This window comes from Astatotilapia calliptera, chromosome 18, assembly GCF_900246225.1.
Source record: "Astatotilapia calliptera chromosome 18, fAstCal1.2, whole genome shotgun sequence".
Lineage (NCBI taxonomy): Eukaryota > Metazoa > Chordata > Actinopteri > Cichliformes > Cichlidae > Astatotilapia > Astatotilapia calliptera.
In genome coordinates this window covers 18,282,146-18,301,666 of record NC_039319.1, presented here as the reverse complement: position 1 = coordinate 18,301,666, position 19,521 = coordinate 18,282,146, and the positions used below count along the sequence as shown (strand labels likewise).

The following is a 19,521-nucleotide window of genomic DNA, read 5'->3' as shown; positions in this document are numbered from 1 at the left end:
ATTTCAAAAGAAAGACAAAAATTACCAGAGTTAGTATTATTAGCCCACCTGAAAAGCTGACCTTTTATTGATCCATAATGTAAACAACAGCTGTGGAATGATGTGCTTTAACTTCTTACTTTGCAAAGCTAACAAAATCAAGTTAAAAACTGAGGGTTTTCTTTCAATTTACACACAGTATAAAAACTTCAGCGAGGGTTCGAGTTGTCACTTGAGAAAGCATCCTGCTAAAAAAAAATTAAATCAGTTTAGACTTGAGAAAAAGAACCGCTGATGTTTAAAGAGCAGGAGATGGAAATGCTGTGATGACTTTGTATAGCCAAGTGTCAAGAACTGAACTGAGAAATCTCATCATTAAAGAGAACCACACAGTACAGAGTGAGCGTGGTAGAGGTAGGAAGTGAAAGGTTTCCAAAACTCTGCGAAATTAATATTTAGCCTGTGTAAAATAAGCATTGTCCCCTCAATGATAAATGTCCTGTTATTAGGTAGGCCAATGGAAAGCTTTTAAAACTACATAATTTGTCATATGATCATCAACTTACTTGGCCTCTAACAATACTCTGCTCTTTGGCTCCTCTCAGAAAGCACCAACAGTAGCAAATACTTTGGCAGTGTGGACTCATCGCTGCACAGCCAGAAGGTCAAAGGTCATATGAGCGGCAGAGATGGAAGACGCGGCAGAATGGAGCAGAGCGACCATATCACAAAGTATGTACTGCAGGACCCGCTGTGGCTGCTCATGGCTAACACAGATGAGAAGGTCATCATGACCTATCAGCTGGCCTCGCAGTGAGTGGGAGAATGGGGCTCAGCCAGTGAGGAGTAGGATAAATGGCCCTGTAGACACTGTGGTGTGGTAGTTATTCACCATCTGTTTGTAATGGAAGGTTCCTCAGTAATGCACTAGTGATAAGGCTGTGTGCGTGTGCAGGAAACTTGGTGTGGGATGCCTGAAGGCAACAGCTTGCTAAAAGACTGTTTAACATGTTTAACCGAGTCCCCACCATTGGAAAGCGTATGCGCAGTTTTAACCCACCCTGTAAAACTGCTTTACATTCATCACTAGCTAGCTTTGATCTCAGGTGAACCACTGGCTGAATAGATGTTTAACTACACATTTAATCCCATTTAATATAAAAAGAAGTGCAATGTCAACAGTGAGACTCCTTTTTTTCCAGGGCAGCTGTGGCTACAGTGTAGCTTGCCATCACCAGTGTGTGAATGTGTGTGTGAATGACTGAATGTAGTGTAAAGCGCTTTGGGGTCCTTAGGGACTAAGTAAAGCGCTATACAAATACAGGCCATTTACCATTTAAATGCAAGAAATCTGTCAGTACAAATAAATAAATGTGTTAAATTACAGAAAAGGCCCACTGCCCAGAAAATATTCAATATAAATTCTGGCATCCTTATTCTAATAGGATTAGATTAGTGCTAGTCTACAAGGCTTCTACTGGGATGCTGACTGACTACCACATCTTCCAGAGAAAGAAGATGCGATACTTTCAATGAACCCTTTTCAGGCAGCATCACTTGATATACTCAGACTCTTTATGCATCTACCACACACTCCCTTAACTGTGGTAGCAAATGTTCATCTTACTGTTGTGTTGCATCATCTCTGTGTAAGAGGGAGCACGGAAACTTTTTGTGTTCAGTGTTTGTAAATGTGGAGGAAAAGAGAAACTGCAATCTGTAATCATGACACAGAAGCTCCAACCCTGATGGTTGTAGTAAGACTTTTGACCACTAGATGGAATCCTCACAACAAAAGAGATCTGCTGTGTTGGGTGTGAGGAGCCTGACAGCGAAACTTTGTTCGAACATAAAAGTAATAAATTATCCAAAAGTGCAACATAAGCATGCAAATCGAAGCTTCCAGTGTTGTTTATCTGAGCATTTGTCACACGTGTGAGCTGAATCGTGACCGTGTCTGTGCGTTTCAATGTGTCTGCAGTGATATTGAAAAGGTGCTGAGAGAAGACAAAGAGAAACTGAGGCAGCTGCAGAAGAGCCAACCGCGCTTCTCTGAAGAGCAGAAGAAGGAGCTGATCGAGGTTCACCCCTGGATCAAGAAGGGAGGTTTACCCAAAGCCATAGATATCAAGGTAGAATTGAATACCCCTTCCAGTTCAGATATCCACTGTTAATGTAAACATAATGCCTCATTTACACCTGAACATGTTTTTTCCAGATGTGCTCCTGGTGTGATGACGCCTTAGAGGCAGTGATGGCGGTACAGGATCAGCCGTACCAAGACCTCGATGAATCTGAGACCGCCGGAATATCCTGCCACGGCTCTCCTTCGGCCTCCGACTGTCAAACACAGACGGCGGCACAATAAGCTTCTCAAAGTGTCCAGAGTGACTTTGTTAGCCACTGGCTTACAGCCTTTGAAGAGGGACCAGTTTTAAATGTGCTCTTACTGTTTCTCTCTTGCTGTTCTGTGAGTTCTTCTTGTGTAGGTGCCAGCAAGAAAACTGGATAAAACAGTCCAGATTTTTGTAGAATGTGAACATGTGTAGTAGATTCATTACATTATATTTTAATCTACTTTTTAATTGTTCACTGTGTTGTTGCTTGAGGAATTGCTGGTCTCTAAGACTGCGCCTGTTTGTTGCGTCATCCCTTTTGTAGCATGTTGCCACGTGCGGCTCTTAATGGTTTTTATACAGACTTGATTACCAGATGCTGAGCCCAATAAAGGGAAAGAGAAAGTGTGCTCGCATGCCAGGCACCACCACAGAGGTCAAACAAACATCAGTCAGCTGGGGGCTGCTCTCGGTGGCTCTGTGGTGTTTGATGAATTCAGTATTTCGTGGCGTTTCCCCGAGTTGCAACGACACTTCTGTCATTCATACACATCAGACACCAAATGAGCACAAGTGCACTTTGCAGTTTAGTATTTATAGTTGAAAGAAATCTGATACTAAGGTAACTTTTTGAATCTTAAATTGTATATTTCTTCCCACTGGGTTGGATAAAGAAGAATGTAAATGAGACTCCTGTGGGTCTGATATTCATTCTGCTGATGCCTGTATTCAATTGGGGGATCTCAGCTGTTAAACATAGAGGGGAAAGATGTCCAATGTAGTACAAGCATTGCTGATCAAGTGATGGAGTTGATTTAAGTTTGCACTGAGTTGGGGGTGGGGGTGTGAGGCACATATGCTACACTGATTCACATAATGTCATACTTTTAAAAAAAAAAAGCTCATTTCAAACTTTTTACACTTCTGTCATTTGGTGACACGTCACTAAAAGCAGCTCTAGATTATTATTTTTTTCATTCAGCAGATTTCCTTTCATCTGTTTCTGATGAAATGCAGCATTTTTGTTTTTCAGCTGTGACACTCACTTTAAAGATTTCTTTTTTTTTTTTTTTAATATATTTCAAAGCTTGTGTTGGTGTTTGCAACACTCTCTGACTCTAGGCATATGTATAGGCTATATTTTTACATAAAATAACTGATAACTGTTTCTCTATAAATGAGTCAATGTGTTTTTAAGTTATAGTATTAAAAAAAAAAGTTTAAAAAGCAAACTGGACCAAAAGAATTAATATTATTTATTATAAGCTCTATTTTGAAAATGTGAATTCCATAATCAACACTAGGAAAGCCGCTCATCACAAACTGAAAAGTACCGAGCTGCATGTTTAGGGTGGGTGGTTATTGTAAAGAGATTATTGTGGTTTTCCCCAGTTTTGAAGTGTGCTGCATGACGCTCGACGTGGTCTGATGTTGCAATCATAAACAAGGAGAGGAACATCCTGAACAGACTGAAGCTCGTTACTGTTCAGAACAAACACTTCAGGCTGACTTTAGGGTAATTTCACTGTTACAAAGCAGCTTGGACGTCAGGTGGCTGAAGAGTTTTTTCACTTTGAAGCCTACGCTGTTGTTTGAGTCTCTTTGGGAACTTGAACATTTTTGTTCAAGTTTTTTTGGGGGGGGGGGGGGGGGTGGTCTTCAAACAGACACTGACATACACATTTTTATTTTTGTTTTTCTTATTTTTTAAAGGAAATGATTCCACTATGTTTGCTAACTTTTCTCAAAATAAAATGTTGCATAACTTAAAGCAAAGTGTGTCGTGCACCTTCTTTGCCAGTCCAACAACGACGAATAAGGAAGAGACGGGATGATTTCTGCAGACTGGAAAAAAAAAAGAAAAAAAAAAGAATGTTCCGACATCTTAAACTTAGCTTGTTACAGTTTTTCTCAACAGTGTCTGCAGAGCCCTAAATGCAGTTTAATTACAATTCTGTTAATCTTAGTGCCCCAAATCCCTGGATGAATATATGGATAGCAAAGTAACCTGATATATTTACTTGAATAAAGTACAGTTTTATTTTGGATACAAATGTTTTGTCTTGTACTTCATATGATTTATCTGCAAAATAAGTAAGGCTTTAATATAATTCTGCAAAGTGTCATTCCACACAATGAACACATTTAGTTAACTATATTTTTGTTATACTATATCTTCACTGTTAAGCTACTTAAGTCGGATGGAAATCATGCCCCATGTTTTGTACAGCATATTCCTACACTGATTTTTAACTCTGATTAAATAATCTGACTACCTGTGCCCTCCCCTCTTTGCCTTATTATGGGTTCCCCCTTGTGCCACACCATTTAAAAATCCTGGGAACGCCCCTGCTGCCGCCTGTCTTATACATATTTAAATGTTAAAGTAAAAAGACTCATGCTTCTCTCTGTCGTCACTTTTACCTTCGCAATGCAAATGTCTGTCTGTCCAACCACCGAAACAACAGACTTCTGCGCAGATCCTCCTGATCAAAGCGACCCTTGTTCACACCTTCATACTTACTTCAAACTGAGCGTGAGGTGCGAACATGCTTAAAAAAAAAGAAAAAGAAAGAACATCCCCCCCCCGGACAGCTATACCTTCGGTGATATTTTAATACGGTGATATTTTAATACGGTCTGGTCACAACACAGCGGACTACATCAAGTTTAGCAAATAATAGGACCAAAACAAGGATGTATGGGTCGTCATTTAGTAGTTTATAATTTGAATTATGATAATTTACTTGTGCTTTCTTGCACTCGAGAAAGCTTGTTATTAATTTAAGTGGTCACAGCTGGGTTTAAAACGAAATATCACCTTTTTACATAAATAAACAACTATAAAAATACCAATGCTTAAAGTTTAAAATATAGGCCTTCTAACTTTATCGTATGGTAACACCGTTTGATATTTATTATAACAGTGTGTCGATCTTGTTTCTAGCAAGGGGGATTACAAAGAACAACAAAAGCAGATCGAAATCTTACCTGATTGCATTACCTCGATGTATAATTACTACTCTATCTGCTAAATAGGAGAATGCTCCACTATTCAATGCACAGTGTATTAGTCCTTTTCTTCTCATTTCACCAGTGTCCCCTATTAAGTCGGGGGTGGGGTGTAAAGACGTGACTCACACTCCACGTGGCATATGAATAGACTTGTTTTAGGATTGCTGGCTTTTCTTATTCATGCCTAGCAGTAGGAGCTAGGTGGTGCAGATGCAGAACACTGTCTGTGGCTCTCACTGAGACCACAGAAGTGATGTCTGACATCAAGCGAGCTGTGAAAGTCAGCAGCAATGGCAGCCTAACCCACTGCTACGAGATGACATGCTTAGATTTCACAGGCCTAAAATTATGTTCACTTCCACAGGCTTGTGCACCACTCCAAACTTGCAAAAAGAAAGAAAGAAAGAAAAAGATGACTGTTTGTGGATATCACAGCGCAATACAAAGCCAAACTTATTCCAGAGTCATGACTGTGCAGGTTATGTGCCCACGTTATTTAAAAAACGAGTCGAGCAGAGTTATAAATTCCATTTGTCAAGTTCTCAACCAGGACTATATAAGGAGGGAGTGAGTGGATTACTCATTTCACACCTCACAAATGCCTACGACGTGCTAAGGGATCTTGGAGAGCCTGTGCACACAAATGGTCCACAATTGCAGAGTAATAACAAATATCTTGGAAACAGCCGTGGGTGGGTGGTTAGTGGGATTCTTGTGTGTGAAATGAGGTTTTTTTTTCTCCTGAAGAGTCTGCTGCACAAATGGAGTACAAGTCTTTTTTTTCCCCTAAAATATTTATTTAAAAGTTTTAGCTTAACTTAGATGAGGTAGCCTACTAGCAGTCAACTGACATGTATAAATAGAATTTTCAACAGATCCTAATTAGGAAATAATTTACACACACTCATATTAGTGCATTTCTGGTGGGGGTCTACTTTCTATACAGCAGTTATATTGAACAAGTACATATTTACATAAGTCAGCAGGCCCAAACAAGGTCACTAAGCTCTGTAAAGATATATTAGAATATCTTTACGAAGAGTTTATCTGATGCCCATTCAGGCAGTGTTGGCCTATTTCTAACCCAAGCTATTGTTTCGACAAAAAAACCCAAACTCCTATTCCACCTTAAATTGTCTACCATGGTCTCCACAGAGCTTTAGAGCAAGTTAGGCAGGGCAACGCTTCTTGACCGTCTGCCTCCTCAGAAGAAGAAACCTGGCTTTGCTCTGAGTCGGTCTCATCCAGGTCAGAGCAGAGGTCGTCGCTGGAGGTGGTGGAGGGTGCCGGGGACACCAGGGCTGTGTGAATGCTCTCAGACAGGGACCAAGTGCTGCTATAGCAAGGGCTGTCCGCTACGATGTCCGGGAGCATCACTCGGTGGTACTCGTTGTTGTTAAGTGGCATACTCTCCAGAAGGTGCTTCAACAGCTCCGCTGCCACTGTTGGGTCAATCCCCGGGTAGTAGGACACAAATGTGTGAACGTCGTGCATACACTGGATGTATCCGGCAGCGAAACGCTCACAGGCCTCCCGGTGTACAGCGTCTGCTTCTGTGGACAGACAGATGGAAACGACCGTTAAACCTTAGTTTCTAACGTGTAATTACTAACAGACACTCTGTGCTCTGATTGGCTGCGCCACGGTCGAAGCGCACCTGTGGCGGCCACAGTACAGTTGATTAAAATATTAATCCGCCAAGAGCAATGAATTAATCAGTAGTTTTACTAGTTATAAAGAACTATATTACTTGGCGGAAGAATGATTTGTAAATTGTATTACTGTTTATATGTCTCTTTTTTTTAAATTAAGCTTATGGTTAATACTGTACACTCAAGTAAATAAAGTTAAATAAGGTTTATATGTACGGTTTACCTTGAGCACGCCTTTGAAGAGTGCCTTCCACTCGTTTCACTGTCATCTCCAGCACTTCGGCATTCTCCATCTTTGACTGTAACTGCAGCAACAAACATCAGGAACACAAGCTAGCTTAGCCACAACACACTCATCAGTTTAATTGCTGTTGAGCAATGGCGCTACATAAACAACAGCAACTTACGTCTTCGTCGGCGATAAGGACTCTGAGTTCTTGTAAACTTTCATTGATGCGAGCCCTTCTTTTCTTCTCAACCAGAGGTTTTCTTATCTACAACAGTAAGGAAAACTGAGTTGTTTTCCCCCCAGTTCAAAGTAGCTCTGAATCCTCACATGGGATCTTACCTTTCTGTCAGGTCTGACCCCACCGCAATCATCCACTCTGTCCAGGCCGTGTGTGCTGCTGCTGATGGGGGCCATGTTTTTGCAGGCGCTGCCAGGAGCCGACCAGACTGGAGGTTGGTTAGTTGGTGTGTAATCCAAAGAGCCGTTAGAGGCCGTCAGTGGGACAGATGGCCGGGGCGATCCCAGCAGCAGTGAGCACAGAGTGGAGGAAACTGGGTGGGGTGGGGAATGCACTGTGTGCAGTGGGTTCATTTGCATGTGAATTGTTGAACGAGCAACGACCCCCCAACACATGTGGTCACTTTAAATTGTGTCACACACGATGTCTTAACCATGGAGCAGCATGCAGACATAAGAGTGCAAAATATGGACAAAGAGGCTGCAAAGGTAATGTCAACAACTCTGAAGGTTTTAGTTTGTAGTGGGTGAAAGAAAATAGTTTCAATAGCTTTTGACCACATTCAATCAATTTTGGTAAACATGTTACTTATATTAAATTCAGTTTTATTTATTGATTGATTGATTGATTGATTGGTCATTTATTTCAAACATGTAAACAATATACAGGTACATATAGAAAAGAAAATAAGAGAGAAAAAAAATACTATACAAAAAAATCAATACATTTCAATATTGCTACCGTTCTGATTAATTTACATGTTGAAAGGGAGTGGGAAGAAGTAAACACTTATTTATATAGTGCTAAATCATAACAATCGCCTCAAAGCCACCTTTTTACTCAAATTGAGCACTCATAGTGCTTTCTACTACAAGTCTCATTCACTCAGTCTCACGTATACACATCCATACTATGCTTTTCTGTATGTGCTTTTTCTAAAATTTTACACACATTCAGATCAGCATCAATTTGGGGTTCACTCTGCCACTTGAGCCACAGCTCCTAGGGCTATAGACCGTATGTTTGCCAGTCCACACATTCATGTCTTTTGGAGCTTGTGAGGCATCACCCCATCTATAGTACTAGATGGGTCCCGGAGAATATGGACCACTCTTATGTGTAAAGCGCCTGGAACCTCTTTAAAAGTTATCAAGACCAGAAAACAGTGATGACACTGTGGAGAGTAGATCATCCCTATTGCATTAGGACTTCACTTTGCTGTGGTGTGGGTTGTAACCCTTTAAGGACACGCTTCTATCACTAACTATCAGCTCAAATTTCCTATATTGTCTAATTCATTGCTGCAAGTCTTATGTCTGTAGTGACTCATAGATGCTGTAATGATTACTGAGGCAAGGAGATGAGAGCTGTGTGTACACCATGGCTGTAAAAAATGTGCATATATTACTGATTAGCATATTTCTTGTGATGTTCACTAGAAAGAAATGAATAATTTAATGTTACTATATATTAGTAACTGTTACTGTATATTAGAATCGTATTATAGATTCTTAATCTGTCTTACAAAGTACATTTTGTGACCACATTCATATAAATTAGATTATATGGCATATTAACCAAGTAATACACCTTGTAAAATATTATATATGCATTGATGAGCCTATGGACATCTGAGCAGCATTATCTCTCTTACTACTAAGTAGTGCTGACCTATTGATAACTTTATTGCAGTGTAGTAGCTGGATCAGCCAGTTTGAAACATCACAATATTTCCGGATGGTAGTGTTGAGAACATTGAGAATAGAAGATTCAGCTTTAAATAAAATACGGAAAGCACTTCCATATTGGGCGCTTGTCTTCAAAACAAGGGCACTTGGTAGCCAAATATCCTCAAAATCGAGGTAAATTTAGCATTTTTTCCACTAAAGCCGCTTTAAATGTTTAATTATATTCACCAGGAAGCAACTAAGCTCACAGTCTGTTATTTTTAGCGTTTTTCTAAAAGTCGAAGACCGATAGCGGCTCTTATTTTGACAGCGGCGAGGCGGCTTTTCCCTGAGACCCACACACTGCTTGTTCGTCAGAGAAGACGCTCTTGTGAGGTCACCGAGGCCCGGGGGCGAGCCTGGTCCGGCGCTATATAATCTTCCCGGTCCGGTGGATGAAACCAGCGCACTGAATCAGACAGGAGACAAAGCAAGCACACACTGAGCAAACAAACATGGTGAAGATCACTTTCCAGCCAGTGTCGGCGCAGAAGCCCGAAAAAGACAACGATGAGGACAAGATCATTATACCTCAGGCTCACGTGAGTTTGCACACTTTGTCTTTGTTTCATGCTGCGGCATTTGTCTTTTGTCTCGTTATAGCATAAGTAGATTTTTATTTCTGCATAGGCTATAGCTTACAAAAAAATAAAGTTTGATATAATTAGTTTCGCTTTCCTTGTCCATGCATCATGGCATTTAATGGGATTGGATTTTATGTGATTAACATGATTATAAAGAAAAGCCAGTGACTGCTTAAAGTTAGATATTGCATTTGTTTTCTTAAAAAATATAATTACACCCTTATCTACAAGCTCAAAGGTTAATAAAGGCAGTGGTAGTGTTTCTGAGCCTAAAAAAGTTTTATTGTGCATTAATATTACAACAAGGGAACAGCCCCAGCATTGCAATGCAATCCCACCTATGGGATGTTGGTATTACATCACCTTGTTTAGCCACAGCTAGGAGGCACACTGCAGAAGAGGCAGTCCTGTATACATGTGGGCAATTGGCAGAAAGAGGACATCATTTTACCAAGTTGTTCATAAAGTGTGCATGTATAAGATAAAAATCTCAGGCTTCTCGCTGTCAGCGTACAGATAGCCTTGGGCTTGTTTATTCTTTTGTCGCTGTGAGGAAACAATAGAGCTGTCAGATGTGGATACTGCACTAGTCTGTAATGTCACGGTGTTATACCACGTGTGTCCTGCAGGTAGTGCCGGAGAGCAGATGAGAATGAGCGGTAATAATCAAGCAGCAAAGTGTGTGTGTAAAGGCAGCTTAACCCTCCCGAAACTAGCAGTATAAAAAGTCAGTCTCGGTTTGACCTAGCTGTTTTATAGCTCCTGCTTTCGATGAATATATTAGAGGAGATAAAACTTGGAAAATTCAGAGTTTATTTCAAAAAAATTGAGGAGTTTAGTTCTGTCTCAATTTCAGTTCTGCAACACTTTCAGTCTCCAGTTCTCAAACATGTAATTTAACTACATAGATGTAGTTTCTCAAACACTGATTTTTTTTCCTTGCTTGTGTAAAGTGGGGTTTGCAGAACGGCTTGTACCTGCGTTAGCTGAGTGGGAAGTCAGATCTGTCACCAGCTTTTCTTAGCCTCCTTTCTGGACTTCATCCCCAGAGTTGAACATAATTAGATATTTGGCACATAATGGATGTTCACATAAAGCTTCTCGTCTTTTTTTCCCCCCTAGCACACTGCACAGATGACGCACCTATCACTTCTGCAGACATATTTTACCAATGCTCGTTACGTCAACAGAAGGATGTGAAAGGCTGTGTGGATTTCCATTGGCTGCTATGGCAGGCTAGGCGTCAGAGCCAATGTGTGTAGATCTATTAATACGCCCGCCTCTGAGGGACTCCTGCTCTACGCAACTGTCCTCATTTTTAACTCCCACCAAGGGAGTTAAGACTTAATATCTGCAAATATGGAGCGTGGAAGTAGGCCTCTAAGAATAGACCCAGACGGCCACGTGCCAGCATCTTCGTCAGAGCATGCTTCCGCTCACCATAGCAACAGTAGTAGGGAGAGGCAGCAGATTGACTGAGAGACTGTGGGTGGGCATCTGGCGTGCTTTATTCATGTCCGTCGTACGTCTACCAGATCTCAACTTGGCACTTGCTTCTTTTCAAAATTAACTCTGTTACAAATTTGGCTTTTGGGTATGAAAGTAAAGCAGTGTGAGTGTGATAGGATTAGATACAAATATTTCACACTGCACAAAGCAAATTCAGAGTTGCAGTGCATCATTTAAACTACTCTTAAAAACTTTCACACACTACTATGAAAAGAACCAGGATGTAGGATAAGATCTAAGATCTGAACTCTAACCAGTCTGCTTTTTCTTTTTACAGGGGCAGTCGGTTCACCCAGTCAGGCCAAAGAAGCCTTTTCCAACCGGCCTGTGCTGCCTTGCCTTGGGCCTGGCAGTTTTCTTGATAGGACTGGTGTTGGCGTCTGTCTTTATCTATCGCCACTACTATATACCTCAGGTTAGTCAGCAATTACCCCTCTTTTCTTAAATAACATCCTGAACACAGTGGGTAAAAATCACACAGCTGAAAGTAAACGTCATATGCTGACACAGCTCTGTTGCATCCCATTAGCAGATCCCAGAAGACAGTTTGTTCCATTGTCGGGTTATCTTTGAGGACTCTGTGTATGCTCCTCTGAGGGGGCGGCAAGAACTCGAGGAAAACGTCGGCATCTACCTTGAAGACAACTACGAGCAGATCAGCGTACCCGTGCCACGTTTTGGTGGCAGCGATCCCGCCGATATCATCCACGACTTTCAGAGGGTAGGTGTTTGTCTTTGCGTGTTTTTTCCTCTCATTACACTTGTTTGTAAGCGTTTGATTAAGGCATAACACAATTTCTCTCTTTCTCTGTTCCAGGGCCTTACAGCTTATCACGACATCGCACTGGACAAATGCTACATCACCGAGCTGAACACAACCTTAGTGATGCCACCACGCAACCTGTGGGAGCTGCTCGTCAATGTCAAGGTGAGACACGCAGTGGATTAGCTGTTAATGCCACTTGTGGTTGTAAGAGATAAATGGCTGTCTGAGAGTGAAGGACAGTGTGTTCCCACTTTCCTGTTGGCAGCGTTCCTCCCACAGACCGATCAGTCGAGTGATTCATTTTTGTCTCTTTGCCACAGAGAGGGACGTACCTTCCTCAGACCTACATCATCCAGGAGGAGATGATGGTGACGGGGAGGGTGAGGAACATGAGGCAGCTGGGCCCTTTCATTCACAGGCTCTGTTACGGCAGAGAAACTTACCGCCTCAGACGCCGCAGCCAGCGCCAACGTGAGTTGACATATTCACTTCCTTTTCCAGTCTGTTCGGAGTATATATGAAATGTTAAATAATGTAGTGACATGTGCAGGATTGCTTCCGCTTTTCGTCACCCTCTTTTTCACACCAGCTCTTGTCAGATGTTGAGTCAAGTGACGTGTGCTGGTTTGCTGTAAATTCTGTACCTGAGGAGGAAAATGTTCCTCCACTGAGTCACAGGGAATCCAGTGTCCAGAGTTGGTGTGTAGGAGTAAAGAGAGAGTGACAGAAAAGCAAATATCAACGGGGACCATATAGGGTCTTCCTTTGAACACTTGAGACAGTGCGTCTGCAGTGTAACATGCTGCTGTACCAGCTTGTGAGCCTGAATATTATTGTGTGTGTGTGTGTGTTTGTGTGGGCTCAGCCTGGGAACTTCCTGCTATGTGAGTCACTTGTAGTGCAGTGGACACATCCACACACTCTGTGGAGGTGTTTGTGATTCGGATGAGTGATATCTGTGTCGTCGCTGCCTTTGATTGGGTTTAGAGCTTCAGAAATGATGCAACAAACTTCCCCCTGCGTACATATATGGACGTGATTTGTGGGGATGGCTTCTGCTGATTCAAAATGGACGTTGTAGGCAGAGTAGCTTGAGAAAGCATGTGAACAAATGTCCGCTTTCGATTCTGAACAGATTTTCTAAATGCGTCGTGTTTTCCTCTTCCAGGTATTGAGAGGCGTGAGACCAAGAATTGTCACAGCATCCGCCACTTTGAGAACACTTTTGTGGTCGAGACTGTGATCTGCGACCGGTTCTAAATCTGAGGTGGAAATCACAGCCATCCAACACTGAAGCCAATTTAAACCATACCTCTTGAATTCCTTAAGCGTTAAACTGCACTTTAAGAGCAAGCGTTTGTCTCGTAGTTTTAGTTTCAGATCCAGTTGGAATGTTTTTGTTTATGCTTTTATTTTTTTGAAACGTCCGTGTACTATGTTAATGTCTTTTTAATTTAAACGGATTCCTGGATAATGTTATAGATTTGTTTCGATATATCTGTAGCTTGTCATGTCGTGCAGAACGTGTTAACCTGTGCATGTAAGTTTGTGACATTTACATCAATGGACTTGATTTCATTTCATTTTTATACTTGTCCTCGTATTTTTTCAATTAAGTTATTTTTAGTTACTTTTTTTGTTGTTGTTTTGAATGTCGGAAGATGGCGAAACATACCTCATGTAGTTAAGATATTACTTTGCTGGTTGATATCATAATGAGTGGTGTATATAACTTTGACTAAGCAATATATACTGTACATTGATTTTCTTCTTAATTTCATATTGTTACATGCATAGATTTTTATCTGAGATCAACTTGTTTTGTGGATGATCATTTCTTTCTTGTTTGCCTTTTAGTTTTGTTCTTCTCACACTTTCCTACTCCTTGGATATAAACGGCTTTAGACTGTAATTAGTAGCAGTGCTGTAGAAGGACAGAAGGAACCAAAGTCTGCAGTCAGGGATGCTACAAGCTTGGTTTTAAGGACATATGAATTATTTATAAAGAACGCTTTATAGTCTAGATCACTTACTGTAGATGATATCAAAGGCTAAAAACTCACGTTGTCTTGCTCTTCCTCCTCTTCACTCAGATTTGCCTGTTGTCTTCAGCTCTTGCCATTTCCCAATCTTTCCTATCTTGGCATTATAATGTTCTCTGATGTTTCGTCCCAGCTTAAAAAAGGAAAAGATTTTGGGCTGTCTTTCTGATGTATAAGTTGGAGTAAATCTGATTCTGTTGAGAGAGAGAGATCTGTGATCTGTTGTCATATTTCACTGTCTTGGGTACTGTATTTCGCTGTACAGTCAATTTTTCTTGTAAAATCTTGCTGCTTTGAGAATAAATTATCAAACTTTCTTGGTCATGTTTTGAATGTTCTTCACCAACAGTTTCGGTGGCTCATAATCACTGTGTAGGCTGTGGGTTAGATCAATTGGAGATTGGCTGAACAGTACTGATAAAAGTAGGAGAAACAACACAGCATTACACTGCCTTTGTGGCATTCTCACCGAAATGGAACAAAAATACAGTGATAATATCTGAAAGTTTTCATCTGCAGCTTTGTTATCAATTAAACATCATAATCTGTTCAGGTTATTTCCCTTCAAAACTGATGAGTAATACTTTTGTGATTTGATCAGCCTACTTTACAATGTCTCATTTAATAGTGTACATTTTTAAATATTCAGCAGTTACTATAGTTACAAAAATGCAATATTTAGGTAAAAGTTTAGTTTCCGGCTGCATTTCATTAATTAAATATTTAGGATAAATATTCATAATATTCACTCATAAATCCTTTTTGTTTTTGTCTTCACATTGTTTTTATTTTGACTTTAAACTTATGAAGAAAAGGAAAACAGCCCAGACCGACAAACTCCGTGGGTTGGCTCAAGATGCAGGGATCACAAAAGTATTTTACAAGTAAAAATACAATTGAGTACAAAATGCAGAAACTTAAATTATAATAAAATAAAGTTTCAATATGCAGGTAATGCAATGAAACCAGCATATGATGGTTTCAAAGAGAGCTTTTCACACATTTTTATGAAAGATATATACATTAAATACAACATTATGGTACGGTTAAGCCACAAGTGAGGCACGCTGTCATAAAACACAAAATGACCCTTCAACATCGGCAACATATGGTCAGCGACAGCTCTGTGTGCTTCATAAGCAGCTTTCCATTTGACTTTTCATGTGACAGCATTCACATAAACCCAAACAGTAATATGAAAACAGTTCTTTCAGCAGTGACCTACGCATGGCCGGGACTACATACTTACGGTTTTTAAACATTTCAATAAAACTATTATGCACCTAAGGTTGCAATCTAAAAATAAAATACAAAGTTCAGTACAGCTAAATATGAAATGCTACAGCTAACAATATCAGTTTATAAACAAAGCAAAAAAAGCATACGAAGTATCTTTTCATCTGCAAAACTATAAACAGATCACTTAATGCAATAATCATAAATGCTTTAGTCCTCTCTTATAATAATGTCACTTTTAATATTTTTTTTATATTATATTTTTTTAGTATAATTTATGAGATTTAAAAGACAGAAAATGAATGCAAAATCTATTAACAACGCACATAAAAATCCTCTCTACTCTTCCTCAGGCCGTGTTTATTTCTATATTTGACTGTTGCTGTATTTCTGATTAAACATTTACATTTAATTATTATTTAATAAATATAGATGATATTGTTACTTATTTTGCAGTGAGAATTTTTTACAACCATTTAGGATCCATTGTATTATTTAATGTTTTAAAAAATGAAATGAACCACTGAAATTATTGCTAATGTTTTGTTTTTAGTTTCATATGTTTAAAGCTATACCTGTGGATGTGATTTATAAACCCTGATTCATCTGTGTACTCATTAAGGAAATATGCATATTTGAATTGTAATTAATTAGATATATTGGCATAATTTCGTTTTGTTTACTTTTTATGTAAATCTGCATTTCATAGATTAGAGATTCAGGACTAAAATATGCTTATTATTACGGTTAGCTACCTTTTTTGAATATAAAAAAAATAATTATGCATCTGTTAAATTCGTTTAGTCTGAAACAATTAATCTATTTTGTCTTTGATGAGAATTCTGACTAATAAGAGCCGTCTTTGTGCATGTTTGATTTCAGTCCTAGATAATATCACAAAGGCATTTTTGAACTGCCCGCCAGTATCAGTTTTTAGTTCTTTAAAATGAGTCATGCTGCCTGTCCCTGTCACTTTCTCACTCATTGTTGGTTTGCAGGTTTGAGTGACCTTTTCATGCTTTTAATGATTTTTTAAAGCATGTCAGACTGTGGCTTTTTAGTTCATGGGTTGTTTTGCAGCCTTCATTTAACGCATTAGAGCGCTTTGAGGTTAGAGAGGTGCCTACTGGCTTCCTGCTGCTGGATCAGATCATACAGCCTTGCATTCAGCTGTGTGGTTAATTTAGATTACACTCTGACCTGCTTCCTTACGAGCAGGTTAATTACTTTTAGTGCGTGACACTATGCTTATCAGCTATTGGGTCCACTATTGACTTGTCTCCAGCTTTACTGCTCTGATACAAAACAAGGTTTTAGCCTCGTTTTGCTATATTAACACAACATAACATCACATCAGTGATCCTCTAGGGACAGTTTTTGTCTCAACTTGACTCGCCTCTCTCCCGTTCAGAAGTGCTGTTGGTGGCTCTCCTTTGGCTCAGTATTGACATCCTTAAGCTGTGTCTGGTGTTCCTCACTTCATGGGCAATAAAGTAGTAGCACATGGCGTCCAGACAGCAGGTGATGTTTGACAGGCACATAGCAATCTGTATGAACAGGCTGAGATTGGCCTTGGTGCCACAGTCCTGAAATGCTCCTTGATGCACCTGCAAGTATGTGTGTTAAGGAAACATTAGTTTACCATCAAAGAATCATGTGTGACACTTTTGGTTTGTAGCAGAGGTAGCATTGCAGTGTGAAGCGCAGGTCCTATCTGTGAATTTTCCTATGAAGATCCTCTCTGTGCATATCTGCAGTACTTACACATGCTTACGCACTTGCCATACTCTCCAGTTTGATAATTAATTTCTAATAATTTCTAATAACGTTAACTTTTGAAGAAGAATTTTATTGCAAGTATCAAAATTAAACACAAGTACCCCTCAACAAATACCCCAGTGGTTACAACCATTTAGGCTTGTTTTGTCATATCATATGTGCTACTGACATAAAAAGCGCTGCTGAGTCATAACATTTGCAGCATCCTCCCCCCCCCCTGAATTTTTCTGATGATTACTCAACATAAATCTCAAATCAAAGTAAAAAAGCTGCAGAAAGTTAAATGTTTTTAACTGAAATATTAATAAGCTTTTTTTTTCTTTATAAAATAGGTTCAGTACACATTATATTTTTCTGATTCAGGCTACCCAGTGGATTATAAGGAGTTCGAGACTTTAAACATCAAAATTTTAAATGTTTACCTGCTGAAATAAATGTGATAAAGGACAGCTACTAAATGGACCCTAAGGTGATATGCTTTGGACTGTTGTTTCAGTTTCTTTACACTTAAAATGAGCATAAAATGAGCCTTGAGTTTCTCACCAGAAATTGCAGGAAGATGGCTAGGTGGCTCGGAGTGAAAGGCACCAGGAACGCGCACAGCCCGCTGTAGATGATCTTCACACAGGCCCGGCTCTGTGGGCTGTGCTGACCAGACTGCTGAAGTGTCCAGATGATCTGAACTGAACAGAAAACCACCACCAGTGCAGGCACAATGAACCCAAACACCTGCACACTGATGATGATGGGAGGTTTCCAGCCTTCCGGTGAAAACTCGTGGAAACAATGAAATGTGTTGCTCTTGCTTTTCCTGAAGTTACAGATGACTGGAATGACTGATGCAGACACAAGCATCCACACGGCTATACAAGTTGCCATAGCTGCTTTGGGTGAACGCAACTGCTTGGATTTAAACGGATGACAGATAGCCACCCATCTATCTACAGCTATACACATAATGATGTATATGCTTCCATATATCCCATAAAAATAAAGCCCTTCCAAAATTGAACACAGTCCGTGGAAGCTGGCGGGCCACTTGTGATTAGTGGCATGCATTTTGAAGGGAAGAATCAACAGGAGAACCAAGTCCATCAAAGCCAAGTTTATCATGTAGATAGCAGAAATAGCAGATTCAGTCTTTTTTCGCAGAAGGCCGCAGAACACCGCCAGCGCTGCAATATTGAGAATCAGACCGACGACAAATATAGGAATATAGAAGACCAGCTCCAAAACTTTCATCACTTCATCCACGTGGTCGAACTCTTTACTGCAGTTCACTGACATGTTGTTGGTCATGATGTCACTGCAATATAACAGTTGGATTCAATTTTATCTCAACATCTCTGCCAGGATTTCAAAGAACAGTTTAAGTTGTCTTTCCTGTTTTTGTTACTCGTTCCCACATAGAAACGGCAGTATGATACGCCACTATACCAAGCCACTAGAAACCTCTCAGCTGTGTGGGTACAGGAACTGTGAACTTGTTTTTTTGTTTCTGGTATAAACAACATAGCAAACAGGAGCACCGTGAACATTATTAACCTTTAGCCTCCTGATTCTCATGAAAGTAGTAGCAATGGTCGTCTTAGTAAAGTACAGGCCGGAGTAACTTTCATTTTACTTCGACATTTAGAAACAAATTGTGAATAGATTATGATCAAGATTTCAAAGGAAATGACTTTCTGTTATTGTATTAGTTTTGCAATCTGCGACAGCACAGTTAAGTGGTTCTCTATTTGAGGTTATTTGTTTGGACACTAACAATATTCCCATTTACCTCGGAGTGTTTACTGATTTAATATCAGTTGAAAACAAATGAACAGGTGGTTCGTCACATGTTCTACTCTTCATTGCGTTGGTGTCAGGTTGTGATGGACAAACCTGACACCTGTTCTATTTTGAGTGAAGCCATGGTTTTACAGGAAAATCCCAAATACATCTCTGACATGAGTGTCTGTGCATCGAGTTGACACTCGACTGAAATAAACCTAATGTAAAAAAACAGGCAGGTTTTGACTGCGTGTACTACGTGTCGCTGGCTGCAGAGTCCCTCCTTACAGCGAGCAAGCTGAAGGCCCTTTGCACTCAGATCAAAATAATTTGCATGAAGATAAAAAAAAGCACATTATATATACAATGAAACCTGACTTTTAACGTAAGCATTAATTAGAAGTAAATAAGTAAATAAAATTTAAAAATAGATAAATAAATGAAATATGTCTTGTAATTTAAGTTCCTCACGTTTGACTCATCATCTACATGTAACTGCAGCACTTTTAACATCTAACCTGGCGTTCTTTTGCGACCAGCTAACATGTAGTGGAAAATGTGAAATCTAGTTGTGTTCTTACCTCATGCCAGTCAAGTTTCAGTGTGTCTGACTGTCTGCGCGGTGCCAGACGCACTTCTCCTTTTCAAACCTTTGT

At 39.9% G+C, this 19,521-nt stretch overlaps 4 protein-coding genes across 8 annotated transcripts in view; 2 read left to right on the top strand and 2 right to left on the bottom strand.

The window, feature by feature from the left end:
* The window catches only part of per2 (period circadian clock 2), a 32,250-nt gene extending 29,444 nt beyond the window's left edge, over window positions 1-2,806 (top strand). For all 5 annotated transcript variants that reach the window (XM_026148679.1, XM_026148677.1, XM_026148678.1 and 2 more), the window contains 3 exons: window positions 585-711; window positions 1,961-2,111; window positions 2,198-2,806. In XM_026148679.1, coding sequence (XP_026004464.1) covers window positions 585-711; window positions 1,961-2,111; window positions 2,198-2,347 — 428 coding nt within the window. In that variant the 3' untranslated portion in view covers window positions 2,348-2,806. The remainder of the gene's footprint in view (window positions 1-584; window positions 712-1,960; window positions 2,112-2,197) is intronic.
* Window positions 2,807-5,720: 2,914 nt separating this feature from the next.
* On the bottom strand, window positions 5,721-7,914 carry hes6 (hes family bHLH transcription factor 6). Its single transcript, XM_026150558.1, has 4 exons — window positions 7,551-7,914; window positions 7,390-7,476; window positions 7,206-7,287; window positions 5,721-6,883 (listed from the first exon to the last, which is right to left on the bottom strand). Exons 1-4 carry the CDS (start codon window positions 7,842-7,844, stop codon window positions 6,468-6,470), a joined length of 879 nt encoding a protein of 292 aa, XP_026006343.1. The 5' UTR covers window positions 7,845-7,914; the 3' UTR covers window positions 5,721-6,467.
* itm2cb (integral membrane protein 2Cb) lies at window positions 7,875-14,393 on the top strand. The gene is made up of 7 exons (XM_026150559.1): window positions 7,875-7,937; window positions 9,448-9,718; window positions 11,547-11,684; window positions 11,799-11,990; window positions 12,087-12,197; window positions 12,356-12,506; window positions 13,204-14,393. The coding sequence occupies exons 2-7, from the start codon at window positions 9,632-9,634 to the stop codon at window positions 13,293-13,295; spliced, it is 771 nt and encodes a 256-aa protein (XP_026006344.1). The 5' UTR covers window positions 7,875-7,937; window positions 9,448-9,631; the 3' UTR covers window positions 13,296-14,393.
* Window positions 14,394-15,832: 1,439 nt separating this feature from the next.
* LOC113010888 (G-protein coupled receptor 55) lies at window positions 15,833-19,521 on the bottom strand. Its single transcript, XM_026150154.1, has 3 exons — window positions 19,447-19,521; window positions 17,636-18,398; window positions 15,833-16,920 (listed from the first exon to the last, which is right to left on the bottom strand). The coding sequence occupies exons 1-3, from the start codon at window positions 19,449-19,451 to the stop codon at window positions 16,696-16,698; spliced, it is 993 nt and encodes a 330-aa protein (XP_026005939.1). The 5' UTR covers window positions 19,452-19,521; the 3' UTR covers window positions 15,833-16,695.